The following is a 20,424-nucleotide window of genomic DNA, read 5'->3' as shown; positions in this document are numbered from 1 at the left end:
TTATCCATTTAGAAAAAGAAATTCATTGAGGGCAAGCCTGGAGATATGTAGGTAGTATTAGTTATTTCAAGCACACAAAATTTAGTAATTGCCTGCTGAGAGATTTTTTTAGTCCACAAACAGTGAAAGGACAAATATGCTATGGGATGGTCAATAATTCAAATTCAATTTTTACATGAGGTAAAAAGTGACAAGATAGATAGCAATATGCCAGCCATTTTCATCAGTCACACTTAGTCCTCAGAGCTCTATTATCCACAAATCCTGCTATACAATCAAAGAGAAAGAACTGCTGAATTATTTATTAAAACTGACACCATCAATTATGCTCCCATGTAAAAAGTCACTGAGCAGCCATTTAAAGAATTATAATGGACATTTTAGTAACTTTTGACCAGGTTAACAACTTCTCAGCTTTTAGAAAAGCTGGAAGCTTTTCTCAGCCATTTTACATCTAAAGAGTTAAACTTGTAGAAGAATATTTTTCTGCCACTGCAAAGTGAAATCTCACATGCTTTCTGGCCAGCAAAATCTAAAAGTGTCATCCAAATACTCTTTTGATTATAACATTTTTAATATCACAATTTAACATAATTTGCAAAGTCTGCAGACACATACCTGAACTGACAGCCTTAGACTACTCTCTACACATTGCAAGGCTAGCAACAGTGATCATCATCAATGGCAATGACTCTGAATAATAAAACTGAGTATGGGTGGTATTTCTTGGCAGCCAGCTAGAATCACATGCCAAAGTCCTGATCTCTCAGTGTAAGGCTGGAGGCAATTACTGTGTTCCCTTTCCACATATAGAGTTCTTTTGAATCCACATGCAATTTCCATGAAATCTGCATCACTTTTAACATCAGTGTTACTATGTTTTGGAGACATGAGTAACTGTATTATTGCTACATAGCAATATTAAAATACACCAATATACTAACACAACATTGCAGTCAGAAGACAGAGTTACATTCCAAAAACATCCTGTCTAGACAATTATGCAAAACCACAGCTCACGGAGATATTTCCCAGAGTCACCTGGTGGCTCTCACTCAGAGGTGAATACAGCCCAATCACAGTTATAAAAGTTGCTCTTTCAACAGGACCTAGAGGTAAGGGGAAACCTGGAAGCAATCTAGCAGACAAATGATATATATCCCCTCATATATATGATATATACCCTCAGCATGGAAAGGTGCCCAGATTAACACAGTTTCTTTTCATGGTGGTGTATAAGGCATAAAGACTGTGCCTACAATAGTAAATTAAACATGCCAGGACTGTCTGCTGGCACTAAAGCCAACTGGCACAGAGCAGCCTGTGTCCATATTCCCTCACTCTTCAAAATATGCAACTGCCTTAAGTGCATGAACTGATGGAAGTGTCCTTGAGCTTTCCCTCTCCCTAACCATGAATTTTTTGGGAGAATACTAGTTGACGCTGGCCAAAACCTTGACAGATTGGTCTAATAATTCAGTAATACACACAATTGAGTTTCACAGTCCAAGAATGCACTCTGGCATTGTTCATTTTACCAGGAACGGGAGAAAGAGAAGGAGAGACACAGAGAGAGGGGGGGAGAGAGACAGAAAGAGCGAATGAACTGAAGAGGCTATGACAAGCCATGAAACAACACAAGGAATGGAAATCGAGTTACTAAAGTTAAAAACATTACAAGGAGTATTTTTCCTCAAATCTTACTGCAGATAATATACAGTCCAAATCCAATTACAATTCAGTGGTTGATCTAGGTATGAATTCTTGCCATATTTGTAGAGTACCCAGTGAAGTCTCAGTTACTATACTCACATTTTTTCTCCTACTTTTAACTTTTACGCAGATTACTTTATGAATATAGTTTCCCTTAGTTTCTGTGGAATGAAAAGGCCACTGCTACATCACGTGCTGTCACTAGCATTTTTAATGATGAAGAGGTTCACTAAGCCATTCTATCTAGAGTTCTTGCTTAAACACATGACTATTTACAATGGGTATGTTTATTCAAGAACAAACTGGCAACAAAGGTATTTTTATTAAATTTATTCTGTGGATTGGTTACTTCAAATTAGATGGCAGTTTAAAAGGCATTTTCAAAAGCTTTTTCAGAAATTTTATCTTTTACATGAGGAATCTTGTGGCTCTTCACAGTGTTAACACAGGAAAATACTTGGTTTAAGTGGACTGTCAGCAACAGGAGCCTTCTCTGTTTTTTCGCTCATCTGAAATAATGCTGAGATTACTTTGGCTGCTCTCCATTAAACTACAATTCAAGAATATGATTTCATCTTTAATAATAAAATTATTGGAGCACAATAATCAAAAGTCAGAAGCATTAACTGTCCAACCTTGAAAATGAAGAGAATTAAGTCCTTGCAGCAAAAAGAATGGATCAAATTGTCAAAAATTAATCCAAGTGGTTTGGAAAGCCAGCATTGTCAAAAATGAATCCAAGTAGTTTGGAAAGTCAGCAGACTGCATAGAACAAAAAAAATTTTTTTTTTTGATTAAACTAATTTTAAGGAAGAAAAAAGTGATGCAAAACCGAACTATTTATTCCAGAATGATCAATATATCTAGACTTAATCTACAGCCCTTCAAAGATAGTCCTTAAAAGACTGTAATGTTATACACAAATTCTGAAAGAGAAAAAAATTTTTAAAAAAATATTTGATGTTTTACTAAATTTAAACCCTAACTTGCATGGTTTTTATATTCCTCTAGAACAGTCTTTCAAATAAATGCACATATAGTATTGTCACAAAAAATCATTGCATAACTAATCTTTCTAATGTGGTCTATATGCTAAATTAGTGTCTCCCAACCTCTTTGTAGCTGAGTCTCTCCCAAGTAAATCAGTAGTGTTCCACACATTCCTAAGATGAGTCTGTACAGAGTCAGCACAGGTCCAGATTTTTTTCATTTTATTTTTCAATCCCAGTTTTTCATCTTACCTATAACATGTTCAATGTCTAAATGTCTATCAGCAAGGAGTTTTTGGAGTTTTTTTTTTTTTTCCTGGTTGAAAACCGTAATGATGAATTTAAAGTTTAAGCATACCATCTGCACTTTTTTTTTTTTTGGTGGAGCTATTTAGTTACTGCTTTCAGGAGCAGAAAAAAAAGATTAAAGAAGTATTTACTGTTCTGGTGTAAAAGAAAATTTTGAATAATACAGAATTTTTTGAATGCTTACTACCATTCCAGCATGCTGGTGAGAGAATGCTAGGGCAGGCAGGAAGCTTCAGTCATGCAGACTAGGATCCACACCACTGCTGGTAATATGCAGCTGGCAACTATCTCTAATCGCTTTGATGTTATTTGTAGATCAATCACTTCCTATACCCGAGGTTAGATGAATCTGACTATATGAAGTAGGTTACATGTTTAAGAGAAATTTGAGCTGCATGGATTTAGACAGCCTTATTGAAATGGCTGGCTCTTTGCTTCTCATACAAAAGAAAATGCAGGAAATGCAGATGAATTCAGTAACTTCTAAGTGTGGAAAAAAATTTGTTCAGAATAAAGAACAGTTCTTCATCACTTTATTTAACTGAAGCAAGTAAGTGAAAGTGCTCCACAGAATTTAACTTTACTGTTAAAGATAACAGTCAGCTATTAACTTTATTGTTTAGAAGTCGAAAAATAAAATACAACCCAGAAGAGTAAGAAGAGTTGCATGTTGCTCCAATGAAATACTTTTGCAAAATCTGAAGTTCACTAACTCTTAGATCGAAACATCAGGCCAAACTTGACAGTCAGTTCAATTAGGGTAAGATTTGCACATCCATTCCACTAGTTCTCTATGTTCAAACTTTAGTTTCCATCAGCTATCTGGAAACACAAGAGACACTTCAGGTCTAACAAGAAACACTTAAATGATGTGTCATCTCCAAAATCCTGGAATATTCACTCATTTCAACAAGAAAAAAATATGTTATAATGAAAATTGTACATCAAATTCCATCAAAAAACATTGATGGATGATTTCCATTAACCTTGCCCATAAAAAGCATCTTCTGTGGTAAAATAAAGTTCCCATCAAATAAAATAATTGAAAACAGTACATTTGTTAAGACAATGATGTTCACTATGGCTACTTTATACTTTTCCAGTACACTTACTTAGTTTCTGGATCATATCTCTCTTGTCAGCAGAAAGTAGGATAACGGACATCTAGCTGAAGGCTTACCTATATACAGATTTGCATTGTTTGAACAAAATACATGATTTAAGACTACTTTTAGTTAAACCAGTCAAAAAGCTGTATGAACATTGTTGCAAAACCAAGGTTTACACTGATTCTGGTTAAAAATCAATAGGCTTAATATAACCCTAAATAAGATACAAACTAAAGAATGTGAAAAATCTATCTGGACACTTTTTAATTAAAACTAATTTAACAAATTCATCAGCTTCTGCAGCCTGCATACTTAGATAAAGCTGATGATTCAAGTCACTATACCAAGAGGTATGAAAGAACGGATAGCAGAAGCTAGAAGAAAATAGTGCAAGACTTGCAAGTCAATTATTTTACTGCAGAGTAAATGGAACACTCAGCAAAATCAATCTATAAACTCAGTGAAAATTTTAGAACTGAATGGCATTTACAAGACTAATGGTAACTAATACATTGTCTCTCAAAAGATAAGCAGACAATCTAGCTTCTTCCTATTCATTATACAAGCAGTCTGTATTTGATAATGAATTCTCAAGTGACAAAATATAATCGAGATGAAAGCAAGAACTTACAGCACAATGCTATCTTCAAACTTGCTATAGAAGGCCACAGAATATTATCCCAGATATTTAAGGATAATAAAAGTTCTAAAAGTAAAATATGAGAAGTTTAAAATTTAATTGACCAAGCAGTAGCACAGCATTATAAATCAAATATTTTTGGATTCATATGGTAAACTATTAGTAACATTCTCTCCCCTTCCCTCTGGCCATGTTTCAGTTCCTTGACTTGTTTTTTCTAAAAGCTTGCTTGCAACAATTTCTGCAAAATAGCCTGAAAACCAATAACAACTACTGTCATGCAACAGAGTCTTCTCTCCATTACTTATCGTACTGCGTTGCTACTGATTCCACTTCTTCATTTCAATCAATATGCAGTCAGGCAGGATGTCCATTTTGTAGCTATTTTAATTGCTACAATATAAACCCTGAAGTTACTTATCTGCATCTTTGCTTGGTGTCTGATAAACATTTTATTACTTGAAAATAAGTATCCTCTAGATACACTAGATACTATTCACTTTTTCATATCTGCATAAAATAAACTTGAAGTGTTTGGTAGCTGTACAAACTAACAGACATATTCATTAAACCTGTACAACACATCCATTTATCCAAGCAAAACTTTCATTGTTTCTTTACAGAATCTCAGTATAAACAGCTACTGAAGTTAGACATTACCAGTGCCCATTTTGATAAGAAAACGTTAAGCATATACTTAAGCACTCATGTGAATAACCTAACTAAAGCGCTTCTGTAGCTGGGCAGTCTCATATCACCATGGTACTTACTAATCATCTCTGCATGTTTTCTCTTTGAAACACTGTTCTAGTGCTGAGCTATAATAAACAAATCACGTATGGCTGATTATGCTAGTGCACTAATACTTACAAGTTGGCTATTTTCTATTTTGTTTGTTTAAAACTTCACTAGTCATGTGGAAAGGTAAAACCATACAGAATCTAAAAATGTTATGAAAACGTACGAATGCATTTAGGAGTGAAAATAAACCATTTAAGAATTCATGTTTCTTAGTCACTGGAGCATAATGGATATCAAATACCAAAATTAAATTATCAAGAAAGTGGTCTCTAACAAGAAAGTAATAAACCGTCCTCCTATAAAGTAAATATGCAAAAACTTTAGTTGAGAATCCATGCATGGTCATGGCAAAAAAAAAATATTTCCTTTACATAAAACACTAATATAAGATTATTTGATCTTTATCTTCCTGAAGCCTTAAAAGTAACTGTTCTACTATCTCAATGTGCTTTGTGCAAATTTCAAAAATATTCACAACGTATTTTATCTAGTAGAGTTATACCAGTTACAAGTTGGCTGCAAAAAAGCACCAAATTAACATCCTAAAACAAACAGACAAACAGAAAAAACAAAAGAACAAACGAAACTCACTTCAGTGAAATATTAGCAACAACAAATAAATCACTGAGCATATCAACAGAAGTTGTCATGTGAATAAGGAAAAGAAAGTCAGTTTAGCAGTGTGAAAAGGAACAGCATTACAAGCATTTAATTAAAGTTACTGCTACATCAAAATAAATTATCAGTTCTCAAGGCTAAAAGACCATTGCAGTTAAATTTTAAACTGCACAGAAAAAAAAAAAAATCCTCTGGGGGTGGTAGCAGGTGGAACAAAGCTCACACATCCTATTGAATTATTTTGAAAAGAGAAACAGCTACATGGTAAAAATCTTAATTCTGAAGACCCTTAAGTTAAAGAGGATTTGTAGATTGAGCATAGCCAGTCCGAGAATTCAGAATAGCACAATAGCTCTTGGGGACACAGGACTACGCAGGTTTATACAGCTGACACAGCTCCCTTTAAAAGTTGTGCAGTTACCAAGGATACCAGAAAAAAATATTTCACTAATTTACAGTAATATTTGCATGCTTCTGCACTATTTTCTTGGCCACTGGGCTGCTTAGGATTCCCAGAATCTGGAGTAATGTAAGTTATCTTCAGAATAAATGTGAGATGCATGGAACACAAAACAACCCTAATAACTTGCAAGGCTTAGTACAAATTCTAAACCTCAGAGATATGTCTGGAAGGTTGGGTCACAGCGCATAAGGGAGTCTTATAAAAGCTAACAGTACAGCTAAAAAAGCAACTACAGACATAAGAGAACTAGGACGTGTTCGCAAGAGAAACTCAAGTCTGAAGTATTTCCCTACAGCCCACACTGGGGGAATCTCAATCCCTGTAGCTCTGTAAATACTCAGCATGTTTTTACTACAGCGTCCATTAGTGGTATTTATGCACAGTGATGACCTCATTCTCCAGTACAGTGAATGAATGTGAGAGAAAAAATATTTTGGTTGTGTATTTATCAGCATTTGAGCTCATTTAAATACTACTTGAATAGCAATTATCTTTCTCAGCTGAACAGAGCATCAGGTTGGCAGACTGTGCTTCACTTCTTCTCAAAGTGACAATTAACCTTGATATCAGTCTGCAAAGTGCTCTGTACTGGCAGCAGAATAAAATTATCATTATCATCTAAATCATAAAGCTTCTACTGAAACTGAGATGGCTGTCATCCCTCAGCTATTTGTATTCAGTAAGAAGCAAAGCAGATTGTGGCAGAATGTCTTACAAATGCATCATCCTAAGGCCGTCATGTTGAGGGTTTTAAGGCCGTATTTGTGGCCACCTAAAAATGTATGCCACACACATATGGCAAAACAGTCACTATTAATATACTTCATATATATCATTTTTATTTTTTTATTATATATTATAATTAATTAAATATCTCTCAGGAAGCCTAGTAATGCAGGAGGTCATTATACTTGAATCATGATTTTAAATTTGATTTACACTACAGTAATTCCAGACACAAATGAGATTTTCGAGTTGATTATGTGATGCCTATCAGCTAGACTGTTTCCCATCCCAATGATACTTGTGATCACCTGATCTCATTATTTGAAGGCTATGGTTTACAAAGCAAAAACCTATAATTCAGTTAATGCTGGATCAAAATTCAAAATAGTCCTCTTGCATTAATGCCTAATCACTGTGTTGACAGGCTGTTAAGAAATACACTCAGACAAACATGGTTACAGTAGCTGTGTCCAAAACAGTCCATTGAAATGCCATATTAAATAGATGTTTCCTCCCTTCTAGGCAGTCAGGCATGCAGGCAAAGAAAGAAAATTGAGTCATCTTCTCTAAAAATTTCCCACCTTCAAACTTGCAATGACAAGTGACTGTGAAAATGTTTACAGCCATTTTTGATATGACACTTCATTTTTGTAATGCGCACACTGTGTGTCAAAGTGTTTTACTGTTCTTGCTGCTACCGACAGGACATTACTGTGAATAAGATACAGCAGTGAAGCAAACCCTCTTTTAGAAATATTTTGTTTTACAGACTGACAGGTCTTATTTTATTTGTAACAAAACACAAATAAATAAGACAAACAGCTAATTATGTGGGGGTTTTGTTTGGTTGGTTTTCCTAGAGATGGCTATTTTCTGAGACAGATGACGGCTGATAGTATACAAGTATCTCATGAAAGGGAGAGGCAAGATGGAGAACCTGCTCTTTGTACCCTAGGCACAGAATGACTCCAGAAGATAGTTTTCAGCAGGCAACATGGCAGATTGTATGCAAGAGCTGTGAGAAGACACAGCTGAGTTTCTGAATTAGCCAGCAGACTTGGTCTCCATGGATGGGAGAGGAGCAGTGTGCATGCTCCTATCTCAAATTATCTCCAGTGAACCATCCAGGATGCTTCCCATAGTGCCTACTGCAGAAGAATGATCTCACATCAATATAGCACAGACCATGGCTAACACCCGTCCAATACTCGAAGGCCAGACACTCTTCAACAGAAAATCCAGGCAAAAATGTCTTTCTTTTCTATACAACAGAATCTGCAAAAACAGGAACAGGCCATTTTTGTATTAAACTCACACTAGTCAAGTTTCCAAAGCTAAATTCAAACTCAATTAACTCTAGCCAACAGTTTAACACAGAATATTTAACAAATGCAATCCATTATTACTTTCAGTTACTGCACAAACTACCATTGCATTAATATTAGTAGTTCTTAAACTAGTTACCCTGTGATCACACTCTGGCTGCAAGCCCCATTTCTGCATCTGAATTTCTTTCAGGTTTGCAACCCTGGTTTAAATGCCACAGCTATGAGCTTGGTAATCAATTATTTGTATCAAGAAATCTGAAACTGCATGGTAGATGGACATCTAATATTTCATTCAAACTTCTCTGAAAATTAAATGCATTACTCACATTCCATCCATCCACTTCATGCCTAAGAACATGCCTAATTTTATAGGCAATATATACATTTAGCATGGTAAAGATACCAAACAGAGACAGTGTATAGCATTTTTAAATTTCCTGAATCAAATCTATGGTAAAATGGCCTTAAGGCTGACAGCATATAGTTATTCTAAGCATACTGTAGTTACCTCAAAAAAAGTTCAAACTATATAGCTCAGAGCTATAAACACATAGGAATTCTTAAATGTGACAATACACTAATCGAAGTAGTGTAATGAAGCACCTGTATCATTTTGTCGTATTAAAATAAAAACTCTTAAAATATATAAAAAAAATTTTTGTCACTTCATATATAGATGCAATACCCATATAATTATGAATGATGCATAAAATACTGCAGTAGCGTCATAGAAGGAAAAGGATTTCCTTTTGCAGTTTTAAACTTCTTATGATGTGAAGGATAATCAAATGTTTGGATTTCATAGATTTACAACGTACATTTCCAGTGATCAGTACTGTCAATATCTCCCAAATGAAAGTTAAACTGAACAGTGGGTGACATTAGCTAATCTTGAAAACAAACAAAAGAATACAGCCTGTACTAAAGAGAAGGCAATCATTTCTAAAGAGTGCAATTATTTACTGTTTTTCCACTCAACATTGTAATTTTCTGATAAAGAAATTGTTAAGAAAAATGGTGAAATTCATGATTAACTTTAAATCATTTCAAGAAAAACTCTGCATCTGTATAGTCAACAGTTGCCTTTGAATTACATACCAAAAAGCCTAAATACAGACCATCCATAATGAAACACCTTTAAAAGCTCCAAAATGGCAACACTGAACTCTAAATACAAAAAAGCAACCCCAAAATCTTGACAGATTTAAGTTGTCATTTGTGTCAAGTGTTACTCAAAGAGTAACTGCTGTAATTGTGTATACCCTATTCTTCAAGCATAGCTCAGTCTCCCAAATTAAACACAAAACCTCATATTTTAGTCGAGTATTTAGCTACAGAGTCAGTTTAGGTCTCCATAATATTTATGGCTAAAAGTATCAAGAAAGCATATTATCATTCACCTATAGCTTTCTCTAGTCACAGTATGCATCTCAAATTAATAGAGGCCACATAAATATGGCTTTTGTGCGTAACAGACAGTAAATTATGTATTTAATTACATACTTCTCCCTAAAAACAGAAACAGTTGGCTCTCTGCTATTTTCGTTAATGTTAATCAGAGGAAACTTCAGATTCTGGCATAAATTTGACTACGGTGTAAGAGGTAATATTTAAAATACATGATGCACTACCACACAAACACTAGCTGCCATATGTGAGGCACTGCTAGGCATGGTTTCTATTAAGCCGATACATAGTAACTGGCTGCTTTCCAAGCAACATGGAAGAGTTTAGAAAAAAAAAAAAAAAAAAACACTGTTTAATCCAATTCCACAGCTTTGAAACAAAAATAAATTAAAGTGCTGGAAGAACTGTTAAAATGAAAAATTAAAGGCATGTGAATAAGTGAAAAAATAAATTGTCAGAGAAAATGAAAACAAAGATTATTTCAAGTAGATATCTTAATTGTAATTAGCAACATTTGGCATGTGTTATGATATGATTCAAAGCTGCAGCCAATTAGATACCCCAAAAAGCTTGTAACAAAGCTGCAAATGTGTAACTACAGCATAAACAAGTTTTATTGCACTCCAAGAAAACAGCAACCAGATCAATTTCATAGTTGGTTTGCAAAATGCTGTAAAGCATGCTCTGTTATTAGTTCATGGCTCTTTATTCTTAAACAGCAGCTTTTCCAGGACATTTTGGAAAATATTCCGCTAAATTCAGGCTATTAATTGTAAATTTCTGCACATTCCTGCACATATATACCAATAATAAAAGAAAAATTACAGCATTGCCTTCAACTGTCACGTTCATGTAAAAAAACCCAATAGAAATACAAACAAAAAAATGCACATAAATTAACAGCTGTTAAAAAGCTGTAGAAGTGAGGTATTCAAACTGAGAAGAAAAATTGTTTAGATTCCTAAGAACACAGGAAAAAAAGTACTTTTTCTTTGGCAGGAGTGAAGATGCACAATGCTAATCATGAAGCAACATAAGTTTTTCAGATTTTTTAAAGAAGTTTTCTTAGAAAGGAATTATTTTCAAATATTACACTGAAGTTCAGAATTCAGATTCTGATGAGACGTAGGTGTACACAAGTCAACATCATTAAGCACCTCTGAGATTGTACCATTTATTTAAAAAAAGCAAATACTTCGTTACTTCGTTATGCTGTCAGTCTTAACCAACTGACAAAGTAGCTTCCATTTCCCCCATTTATTCAATAATGAGTAATTTACCAAAGGGTAATGAGTTGCTAATAGAAGCATGTTTCTTACATGATTATTATGAAATGGCAGTGAATGTTCAGTGTCACAGTACCTTCTATGGTCACACTTCCAAATAACTCTGCTCTCTTGATTTCTGCAAAGAATTTGATCCCTAAGTAGTTTCGGTATGTATCACTAGTCTACGTTTTGGGAAAAAAAAAAACATACCCCCATACAAATAGCTAATTAAATTTAAAACCTACAGATTTAATCACTTCCTTGTAAAGTCCTAATAATAATGCAAAGTTTCACCAGTACAGCTTTGTTTGCCTTGCTGACAGGCAATAACTGTTTATTAAGCATACTTATTCTAGGGTTTGATTAGGGTAGATTAGGTTTTTGTGTTTTATTTTTATGAGGGCTGTTCTGAGGAAATTATTAAAAAAATATACATATAACATTAGTCCTATGGTATAAACCACATGCAAATAGGGAGGGAAAGTTTTTCTTTAGATAGATAGAATAGGCCAGAAAAAGTGTCTACAGATGATACTCTGAAAAAAAACTCTGGACCAGAAAGTATTAGGGACTGTCTCTGTTATATTTCTTAAGAGACTGACTTACAAAAGACCAGTTGCACCTAGATATAAAGCTAGTGGAAGAAAATTTCTCTGTCCAGAATTACCTACACTCAAAATATCAAGGCATTTATTTATTTTTATCCTTGCTATAATCCCTTACTTGCAGTTTAAACCGCAGCCTTATACATACTACAAATATCAGAGATCCCTGGATTTTTCCACATCCATCACAAACTCTTTGTGGGGCACTTTCCTACCCTTCCCTTCTTCCAGGAAAGTATGATCATCATGACTCCTTCTTATGGCAAAATCTCTGCTCGTAGCCCTAGTTCAGCTGTTCCATGGGATAAGTTGTGACATCCCCCCATTCTTCCATGTCCGCACTAGCGCAGTCCTCATCAAAAGTAAGTACTCTTATTCTTCCCTAAAACTACTTGCTCTTTTCTTTCTGGAAGGGAAGCTGTTATCATTTGAAAACTGGGAGAACTGGCAGAAATAATATGAAGGTATTACTATGCTGGGAGACATTAATGAGTGCTGTCAGCAGGTTCCTCAATTCATAATTAGCAAGTGAAGTTGCTGGTTCTGCCAAGCAGCCAACAGCAGTTTCTGCTGCTCTCCCCCCCCCCCCCCCCAACACACACCATCCCTACCGACCTGCCTAGTCATAGTCACCAATGTTTATAACCACAGATGCCTACAATATATATCCTGAAACTTTTGAGTGCTGCATCTAATCAGTTCCAAAGTCACACCACTACAGCAAGCAGAAACAGAAACAAGTGGAGATTCAAATTTCATTTCACTCAAAATCAGTATGTTTGGTTCTTTGCTCTCCTACACCTATGAAAGGCAAGGATAGCCAGCTCAGAGCTGCCATGTGATTTTTCATATCACACACACTTTTTCAAATATATCGTATCACTACAGAAACATCAGCTATGTTTCAGACGGCCGTCTAGTGCACAGTGTATTTTGCCATATGCAAGACCCACAGAAAGAAACATCTGCAAATTATTTTAAAAGACAGGCTTTGTGAACAATGTCATCAAAAGGCCTAGAGTCACTTTTACAGTGAAAATAAACACATATTCTTGAAAAATGTCTAGTATCTTATATGCTTCAGACATTAAAACATGTATGATAGTCCTGCACTGTCTTAAAAAAAAAACTTAGAACAAAAAAGAAAAAAAAACACAGCTAAAGGAATTAGAAGATTATATATTAAGAAGTAATCTGACACTTTTCACTCAAGATACTTTAAAGTTCCAAGGTAATAAATCTGAAATAACAACCAGTTATAAAAATCAAGTAAGATAACTGAAGTGATATAAATAGTATAGCTGCTATTATAAAATATAATCCCAGTGTAATCATTAACTTGTATGTTTTGGGGATATATTCCTTACTGCATTTGAAACAGAAAGAGAATCAAAGTTAGAGAAATAAAGCAGTTGTAATGTACACACAAGTGGATTTTATATTTCTCCTTTTATCCTCAAATAAATGTAGATAGATCATAGATTTCAAAACAAAAGGATTCTATGCTTTAATATCACAGCTCCTACACACAGCAAGAATTAATCAAAAACGGTATTTGCAATAAACTCTTAAGAGGCCTAGGCAGAAGTTGTATGCAGTTTTCTATGTCACACTTTCACTAGGAAGTTATACAGAAGTAGCAGATCAAAGTAAGCCTATACAAGTAGAAGGTAAACTATAGGTAATATAATATAATGGGAAGACAGCCCAGACTTAATACCAAGGAGACTGGAAATATTTGTGGTGAAAAGTTATCAAAGACAGCATTTCTTATTCTGGTTTTCATCTTGCTCATGCATTAGCATCATGCGCAGAACCATGTGCCTACAGCAACAAACAGCTGCATGCCTAACATAAACCAATCAGAATCACTGACGAGGTACTGCAAAATAAAGACATGAGCTGCTACACTTGAAGCAGGCACCCAGCTCGTATGCCAGTGAAACCACTATCAGCAGAACTGGCATGAAATCTTTCATTACCTACAGAAGCAGCCATACTCCTACATTCCTTCCAAGTGACATGGCAGTCATTAGTATGATGCAGATCATCCTTTATGCCTGCAGTTTAATAAGAGAACTAGCAAATAAAGACATACTCTTCAGTGACTGTGCTGCTTTAAGGTTTCTTCTTTGGTTACAGAGGAAGGAAGCACCTCAATGAAGTAGCATGTACATTGCAAACAGAAGTGAATGTTAGGTTTCCTTCCCACTCTTAAAATAATTCAACAGGCATATAAAGGTAGTGAATTGGGCTGTGGTTATTAACCTGAGAGGATGTAGTATTATTGAGCAAGTGCTTAAAGTTACCAAAATCATTAGGTAAGTAAGCTCTCAGTGCAAGCTAAAACTGATCAACCAAAATAGATGCAAACGTGAATTGAGTAAAGTGCTTTAAAAAGAATCCTTCCAGCTCCCAAATTGAATTGCTTTTAAATTAGCTTTGTCTTTCCAGATTTTTTATTCAATCCAAAAATTTATTCAAATGTTTTAAGGAAATACATGTAACCAGGATTATTTATAAACCTTCCCAAAGGCAAATAGATGTAGTAATCATATGCCCAGAGAACAGTAAGACATCTCTTCACTCACATTGAAAAGCTACTCATGTGCGCGCATGCATATATGTGTACAAGGGAAGATCTCCTTACAAGTTTCCTGAGTGAGAAAAAAGGAAGGAGATTTGGGTAAGCCCAAGGCTTGCTGTGCTTGCTTCTCCAGTTCCCTAGAACTCAGCCACCCTCAGCTCTGAAGTGGTACTGGGCAACACTTAAACAAGTGACCACAAGAGAAATGATTTAAATTGATAGAATTTACATAACCTCTTAGAGTTGTGAAGATCATGGCTTCACCACCACTTCAGCAAAAACAGAGCCACAAGATTACTGAACAGGAATGCTAGACTTAACGCAACAACTAACAGTGCAAGAGGCATCCATAAGGCATGCTGTCCTCTCTCCTAAAGAGAGTTGCAGGATTTTCCATCAAATTTGACCTTTCCCTACATCACTCCAAGAACTGGGCTTTAAGAGTATTTTCAGTGTGATAACTCTCCACGAGCAAAATACTAAGATTAGATGTGTTAGCCATTTATACTTATCTATTTTGGAAATGGTAGAAGAAGCAAAGAATTAGCATAATGATTCCAAACTAACAGAAGAGAAAACTACATTCAAGGTTTAAAAATATTTTGGAACAGGAATCCGTCAATCTATCCAATAAGCTGCACAACAGTTTAAAAGTATGTTTCTCAGCCTTAAGCATCACCCATATTGCTACAGGGAGAAAGAAACAAAATTTATGCACATAAAAGGAATTGCAGTAAACACATAGAATAGAGAAGAATGGTTACAAATATGCTAGAGAACATCAAAAAGGAACACAGACAAAAAAAAAAAAAAAAAAAAAAGATAGGAGAGAACAGTGACTTAATAGGAAAATTTTGAGTAGCTGTTCCAAGTGGTGTCCACAGAGAGCTGCTATTCACTTTGTGCTGGCTCTCCTTGCTTCCAGCTGCTAAGTTCACATTGAAAGCAGCTAAAAATACATGAAGTACTTTCCAAATATTATTTTCCCATGTAAACAACTGGTATAAGTTGCCACAAAGATGTTGTTCTCTTGCCAGCAAATAAGGAAATAGTATACAACACTTGACAACAAGAGATGCACTCTATGAAATCTACTGTCTTTGAAAAGATATAATCCAAAACATGGAAAAGTCTGAAAAGGTATTCTTTATCTACAAGAATTCCTGACTATTCCCATACTTTCCAGCAATGCAATATATAAAAAAGGATCATTAAAGTTAAGATTTTACCACACCTGAGAAAATATATAGCCAGTATTCAGTTACACTATGTGCAGCAACATTTCTAGCAATCAAGCTTTAGTGTTTCAATGAACACTATGAAGGAGGGGAGAAGAAAAAAAAAAGTGGAGTAACTCTACAATTTAGCTATACTGTCCCCTGACATACTAAGATTGCACAATGTTGTACATTTAAAATACAAAAGGGACCTGTTCAGTATTCATGACTCGCCTTGATAGTAAATGAAGCTCTGCATGAAGGTAAAAGGGAGAACACATACCAAACATCCAATTATTTGTTAAAAGTGAAATATAACAGATTTTTTATGACACACATCCCTCTGAAAATAGCTGCAATTACACTGCTCATCTCTTATCCACCTTCTAAATTGGCTTCTTGACACTTAACATTCCCCTAAGATCCAAAGTTTCTGAAGTCAATACAAGTCTTTCCATTGCTCTGAATGCAAACTACAGAATATGAAATACAATGATACCTAGGAAAGCAGGTAACTTAGCTTCTTGTAATATTAAATCCACTTTTACACCCCAGTGTGACAGGGTTTTTTTTATTATTTTTGTTAAGAAACTCTGAAATCCACAACTTCCCACAGTCTGGAAAAAAGCTTCAAGTTGCAACACTGATAATCTGATAGCTACAAAGCATTAGATGTCAGCAAGACTTTTTCTGTCTTTCAAACAAACAAGAAGATTATATAACCTATTCTCTTTGTGATGAGGACTGGGGTAAATGTTAACACTGCTGCTGCAGAAGTCAAAGCAGCAGCTTCCTTGGAACTTGTATTGACTCTGCAGCCTACCATGCCTTTAAGGGATGCTACCGTACTACAGATATTGTTCCATTTTGTTTTTTTCCCTGGATGAGACAAACTTGAACTTCAGCCTGCTGTAGCTAACTAGAAGCCTTGCAACATTTTTGCAATATTTCACCCAAGTTCCAACTCTATTAAATACACTGCCTATCAAAAGTAAAAAACTACTTAAGAGAGTGTTCCTGAGTATTAACAGTTACACAGTTTTCCTCTGCATCTTGTGACATTCACATTTGAGATTAAATCGTGACTGGGCAATAGGAATGTGATCATTTTATATATACAACCCCCCATTGAAATAATAGAAAATGTAAAGTGAAGGTGGACTGAGATTACAATCATTTCAAGTAGCCTATATTTGTAAGGAACTTACCTTGATGAAATCAGATTTATTTTTACACAAAACATATTATGTTTTGTAAGGATGACCTACATTTCACTAAAACCAAAAAAGTAAGCATCAATACTTTTGCGCAAGATATAGGTATATACACTATATTACAAGTTAGCTTTCTTCATTATGCTGAAGAATCATGTCTAGCTGATGTATTTATTTTGTAATGTTTAACTATAATAGAAAATAGATGAAGTTCAAATGAAAACACTGTTTAGGCTGTGTCAACAGAGCATAAAACTAAATGAAGTGATTCCTTATTGACTATAAAAATATATTTGCTAATAGTAAAGTTACTAATGGTTATCTATCAAGATCACAACATGAAATAATTCTGTATCTTAAGAACCGTGCTAAAAACAGGAAGTTAAATGTAATTTTTTGATTTTGCAAAACAGCATCATGTGGTGCAGTTTTATTGCTATTTTTTCATTGGTGTAAATAAATAGTTCAGAAAATAGAAGAACTCCAGTTCACTCTTTTTTTAATTGCAAGTCACCAAGGGGCTTTCCATTAAGCCAGCCAATGCTCACTTTACACTTGCTAGTACAAGAAAAGCAAACAACAGTATCTTGTACAGTGGAACAATTCCTTTGTTACAAAGCAAAGGATTCAGAAAACTAAAACAAATGACTGCTTTTTAAAAACGAAGCCTTTTACACTCAGTTCAAAGACTTATGCGTTCTCCTACAACACACTGAAATTTTATACTCATCTCAGCAAATCAATCCACTAATAGGCATCAGTCATCAACACCTAAGTAAAGATCTGCCATGTGAAACAGCTTTGATGTGATTGAAGACTCACACACAGTCATAAGTATGACAGAACAGCTTAGCTATTAAAATGTTTTATCTAGCAAAGAAACTGTTCATCCTAATTGACTGAAATACTCTTTGAACACTATTATTGCAAGGCTACTTCACTACACAGTGCTTTAGTACATAGCCACTTGACTTATCTTGAGATCCAGCACAACCACATCAAATCTTGTTAGAATATTTTCTCACACATACTTTTGTCAAGAGACCAAAAGAATAAAGCTGACTGTCATTTTTACTACCAGTTGCTTAGCTAATTTGATACTGAAATGTACTGGGATTCATTATAAAAGCTGCATGCAATCAGCTATTTCTATCAATCTTTCTTTTTAGTACACTAATAGAATGAATCCTACTAACCACATCAGTTGAAATCAGTTGGCAGAACTGTATGGAAGCTATTCATCTGCATTTAGTCTGACCTCTCACTGTGAGAGGTACTATTGCAGGGGCTCCTTTAAGCAGTGCTGCACAACCCTGGCCTAATTCCAACACCGACCATATGTCAAACTGACAGATCAGAATCCTGGGACAGCCATCTGAAAACAACTGTATAAGGCCTCGGCCACAAGGTAGCAAGGTTTTCTAGGTCTACGTCATTACTCATTTCAAAGCAAGTTTTAAAAACATTGCAAGTAAAACTCACCTGACAAAAAAACAAGCACAAAAGTAATTATTTCAAAAGGATATAGGATGGTACATTCTATTTCAATAAGTTTCCACTGATTGTCATAATTGATCACCAGAAATACACTCAGAAGATTAGTAACAGTTTGTCCTGTTAACATTTTTCTTTCTCCATTATATTAACAGCATGTTAACAATTTGCAAGAAAAAGGAATCAAGCATACCAGTAACTGCTACCAGGATTACATTTTACAGAATCAAACAAAATGCTATTGATTTAATACCTCAAGTTGAAGGATGAATCGATTTTTACCCTGTATCTATTAACACATCATATGTTTCAGTACTGTTTTTTACCATTACTTTTGTTACCAAAAGTATATCATACAATTCTTTGTTTATAGGCAAAGACGCTATCTATCAGCTTTTATTCCAAAATTACTTACTAATTAGTGCAAAGGAATAGCTAAAATTTACCCCGGTCCTCTACGTAATTTCCATAAATATTCCAAATTAAAAAAATCCATATGAACTTACCTACAGTTTGGAGGAGGGTCTAATGTAATTTCTGCAAGTTCTTTCTGAATTCTTAGGAGAAAAAAAAAAAACAGAAACCATCAGGACTCTTTCTTTCACAGTATGTTTCCTTGAACTTTATGAAATATTTCTACAGCAATCAACAATAATAAAATATAATTCTTTTCATTTGTAATGGAAAGCTGATGCTATAAAGTTGTATGCAACTGTACAACAGGTTGCCCACGGATTTATCCGGTCAGGTTTGGAAAATCTTCGAGGACGGAGCCTGCACTACCTCTCTGGGCAGCCTCTTCCACTCCCTGACTGTCCTCACAGCAAAAGGCTTTTTCTTATATTCAGTCAAAACCTCTCATTTCAATTTATGTTTGTTGCCTCTCATCCTCCCCCCTCATGCACCAAGATAAAGCATCTGGCTCCATCTTCTCAATAACCTCCTCAAAGGTACTGGGGAAGGGGGGCTGCTATTAGATGTTCCCTGAAGCCTTTTCCACCAGGCTAGACAGGCTCAGCTCCCTCTGCCTTTCCTCTAAGGGTAACCATCCCATCCCCCTGGCCAGCTCAGGGGCCCTCCACTGGGCTTGCTCCAGTTTAGGTCTTTCTTGCACAGAGGGCCCCAGAACCAGATATGTTATTCCAGATGTGGTCTAATGAGTGTCAAGTAAAGGGAGATAATCGCTTTCCTCTGTTTACTGACTATGCTCTTGTTAATACAGCTCAGGATGCAGTTGGCCTTCACTGCTGCCAGGGCACACTGCTGGCTCACATTTAGCTTTCTGTCTGCCAAGACCCCCTTATCCTTTTCAGCAGATCTGCTCTGCAGCCAGGCAGTCCTCAGTCTTTATTGCTACAAGTAGTTATTCCTTCCCAAGTGCAGGACTTGGCATTTGTTGAATTTTACGCAGCACTTGTCAACTCCTTCTTCCAGCCTGTCTAGGTCCTTCTAAATGGTAGCCCTTCCGTTGCACATACAGACTGTTCCCCCAAAACCGCTGTCATCTGCAAACATGACAAGACTGCATGCTATCACATCCTCCAGGTCACTGATAAAGACATTGAACTGGACAGGTCCATTATAGATCCATGCAATGCTCCATTTGTTACCAGCATCCTGATATCCAGGCAGAATAACAAAGTTGTTCAAGTATTTTTGGCTCCTGTGCCAAGTCACAGAATTCCTGGCCTCTGTCACATCTGGCAATACAGGCTCTTTTCCTTCATACAAGCACCTGCACAAAAGTCAGCATCTCCCCCTTCAAAAAAATTTAAACATGTAGAAGAGGAGTTTACAAATGAAATAATCCCAAAGGTTTGCCAGAATATGGTGCCATAAGCAGGACTATTGTGGCCACATTCCCTATAAATCTTACTGTGTCCAAGGCTTTATTATAGGCTACCTCAGTGCAAAAACATTTGGGAGCAGGGAGGAA

The 20,424-nt window shown here is 35.5% G+C and overlaps 1 protein-coding gene across 1 annotated transcript in view; it reads right to left on the bottom strand.

Moving 5' to 3' along the window:
- Nucleotides 1–20,424, bottom strand: part of LOC134136117 (ubiquitin-conjugating enzyme E2 E2) — a 209,788-nt gene that overhangs the window by 178,600 nt on the left and 10,764 nt on the right. Inside the window, exon 3 of the mRNA XM_062567832.1 lies at nt 18,995–19,045. Coding sequence (XP_062423816.1) covers nt 18,995–19,045 — 51 coding nt within the window. The remainder of the gene's footprint in view (nt 1–18,994; nt 19,046–20,424) is intronic.

The sequence above is a fragment of the Rhea pennata genome, chromosome 2 (genome assembly GCF_028389875.1).
Source record: "Rhea pennata isolate bPtePen1 chromosome 2, bPtePen1.pri, whole genome shotgun sequence".
NCBI classification, from domain to species: Eukaryota; Metazoa; Chordata; class Aves; order Rheiformes; family Rheidae; genus Rhea; species Rhea pennata.
This window is presented reverse-complemented; position numbering and strand designations above follow the sequence as displayed.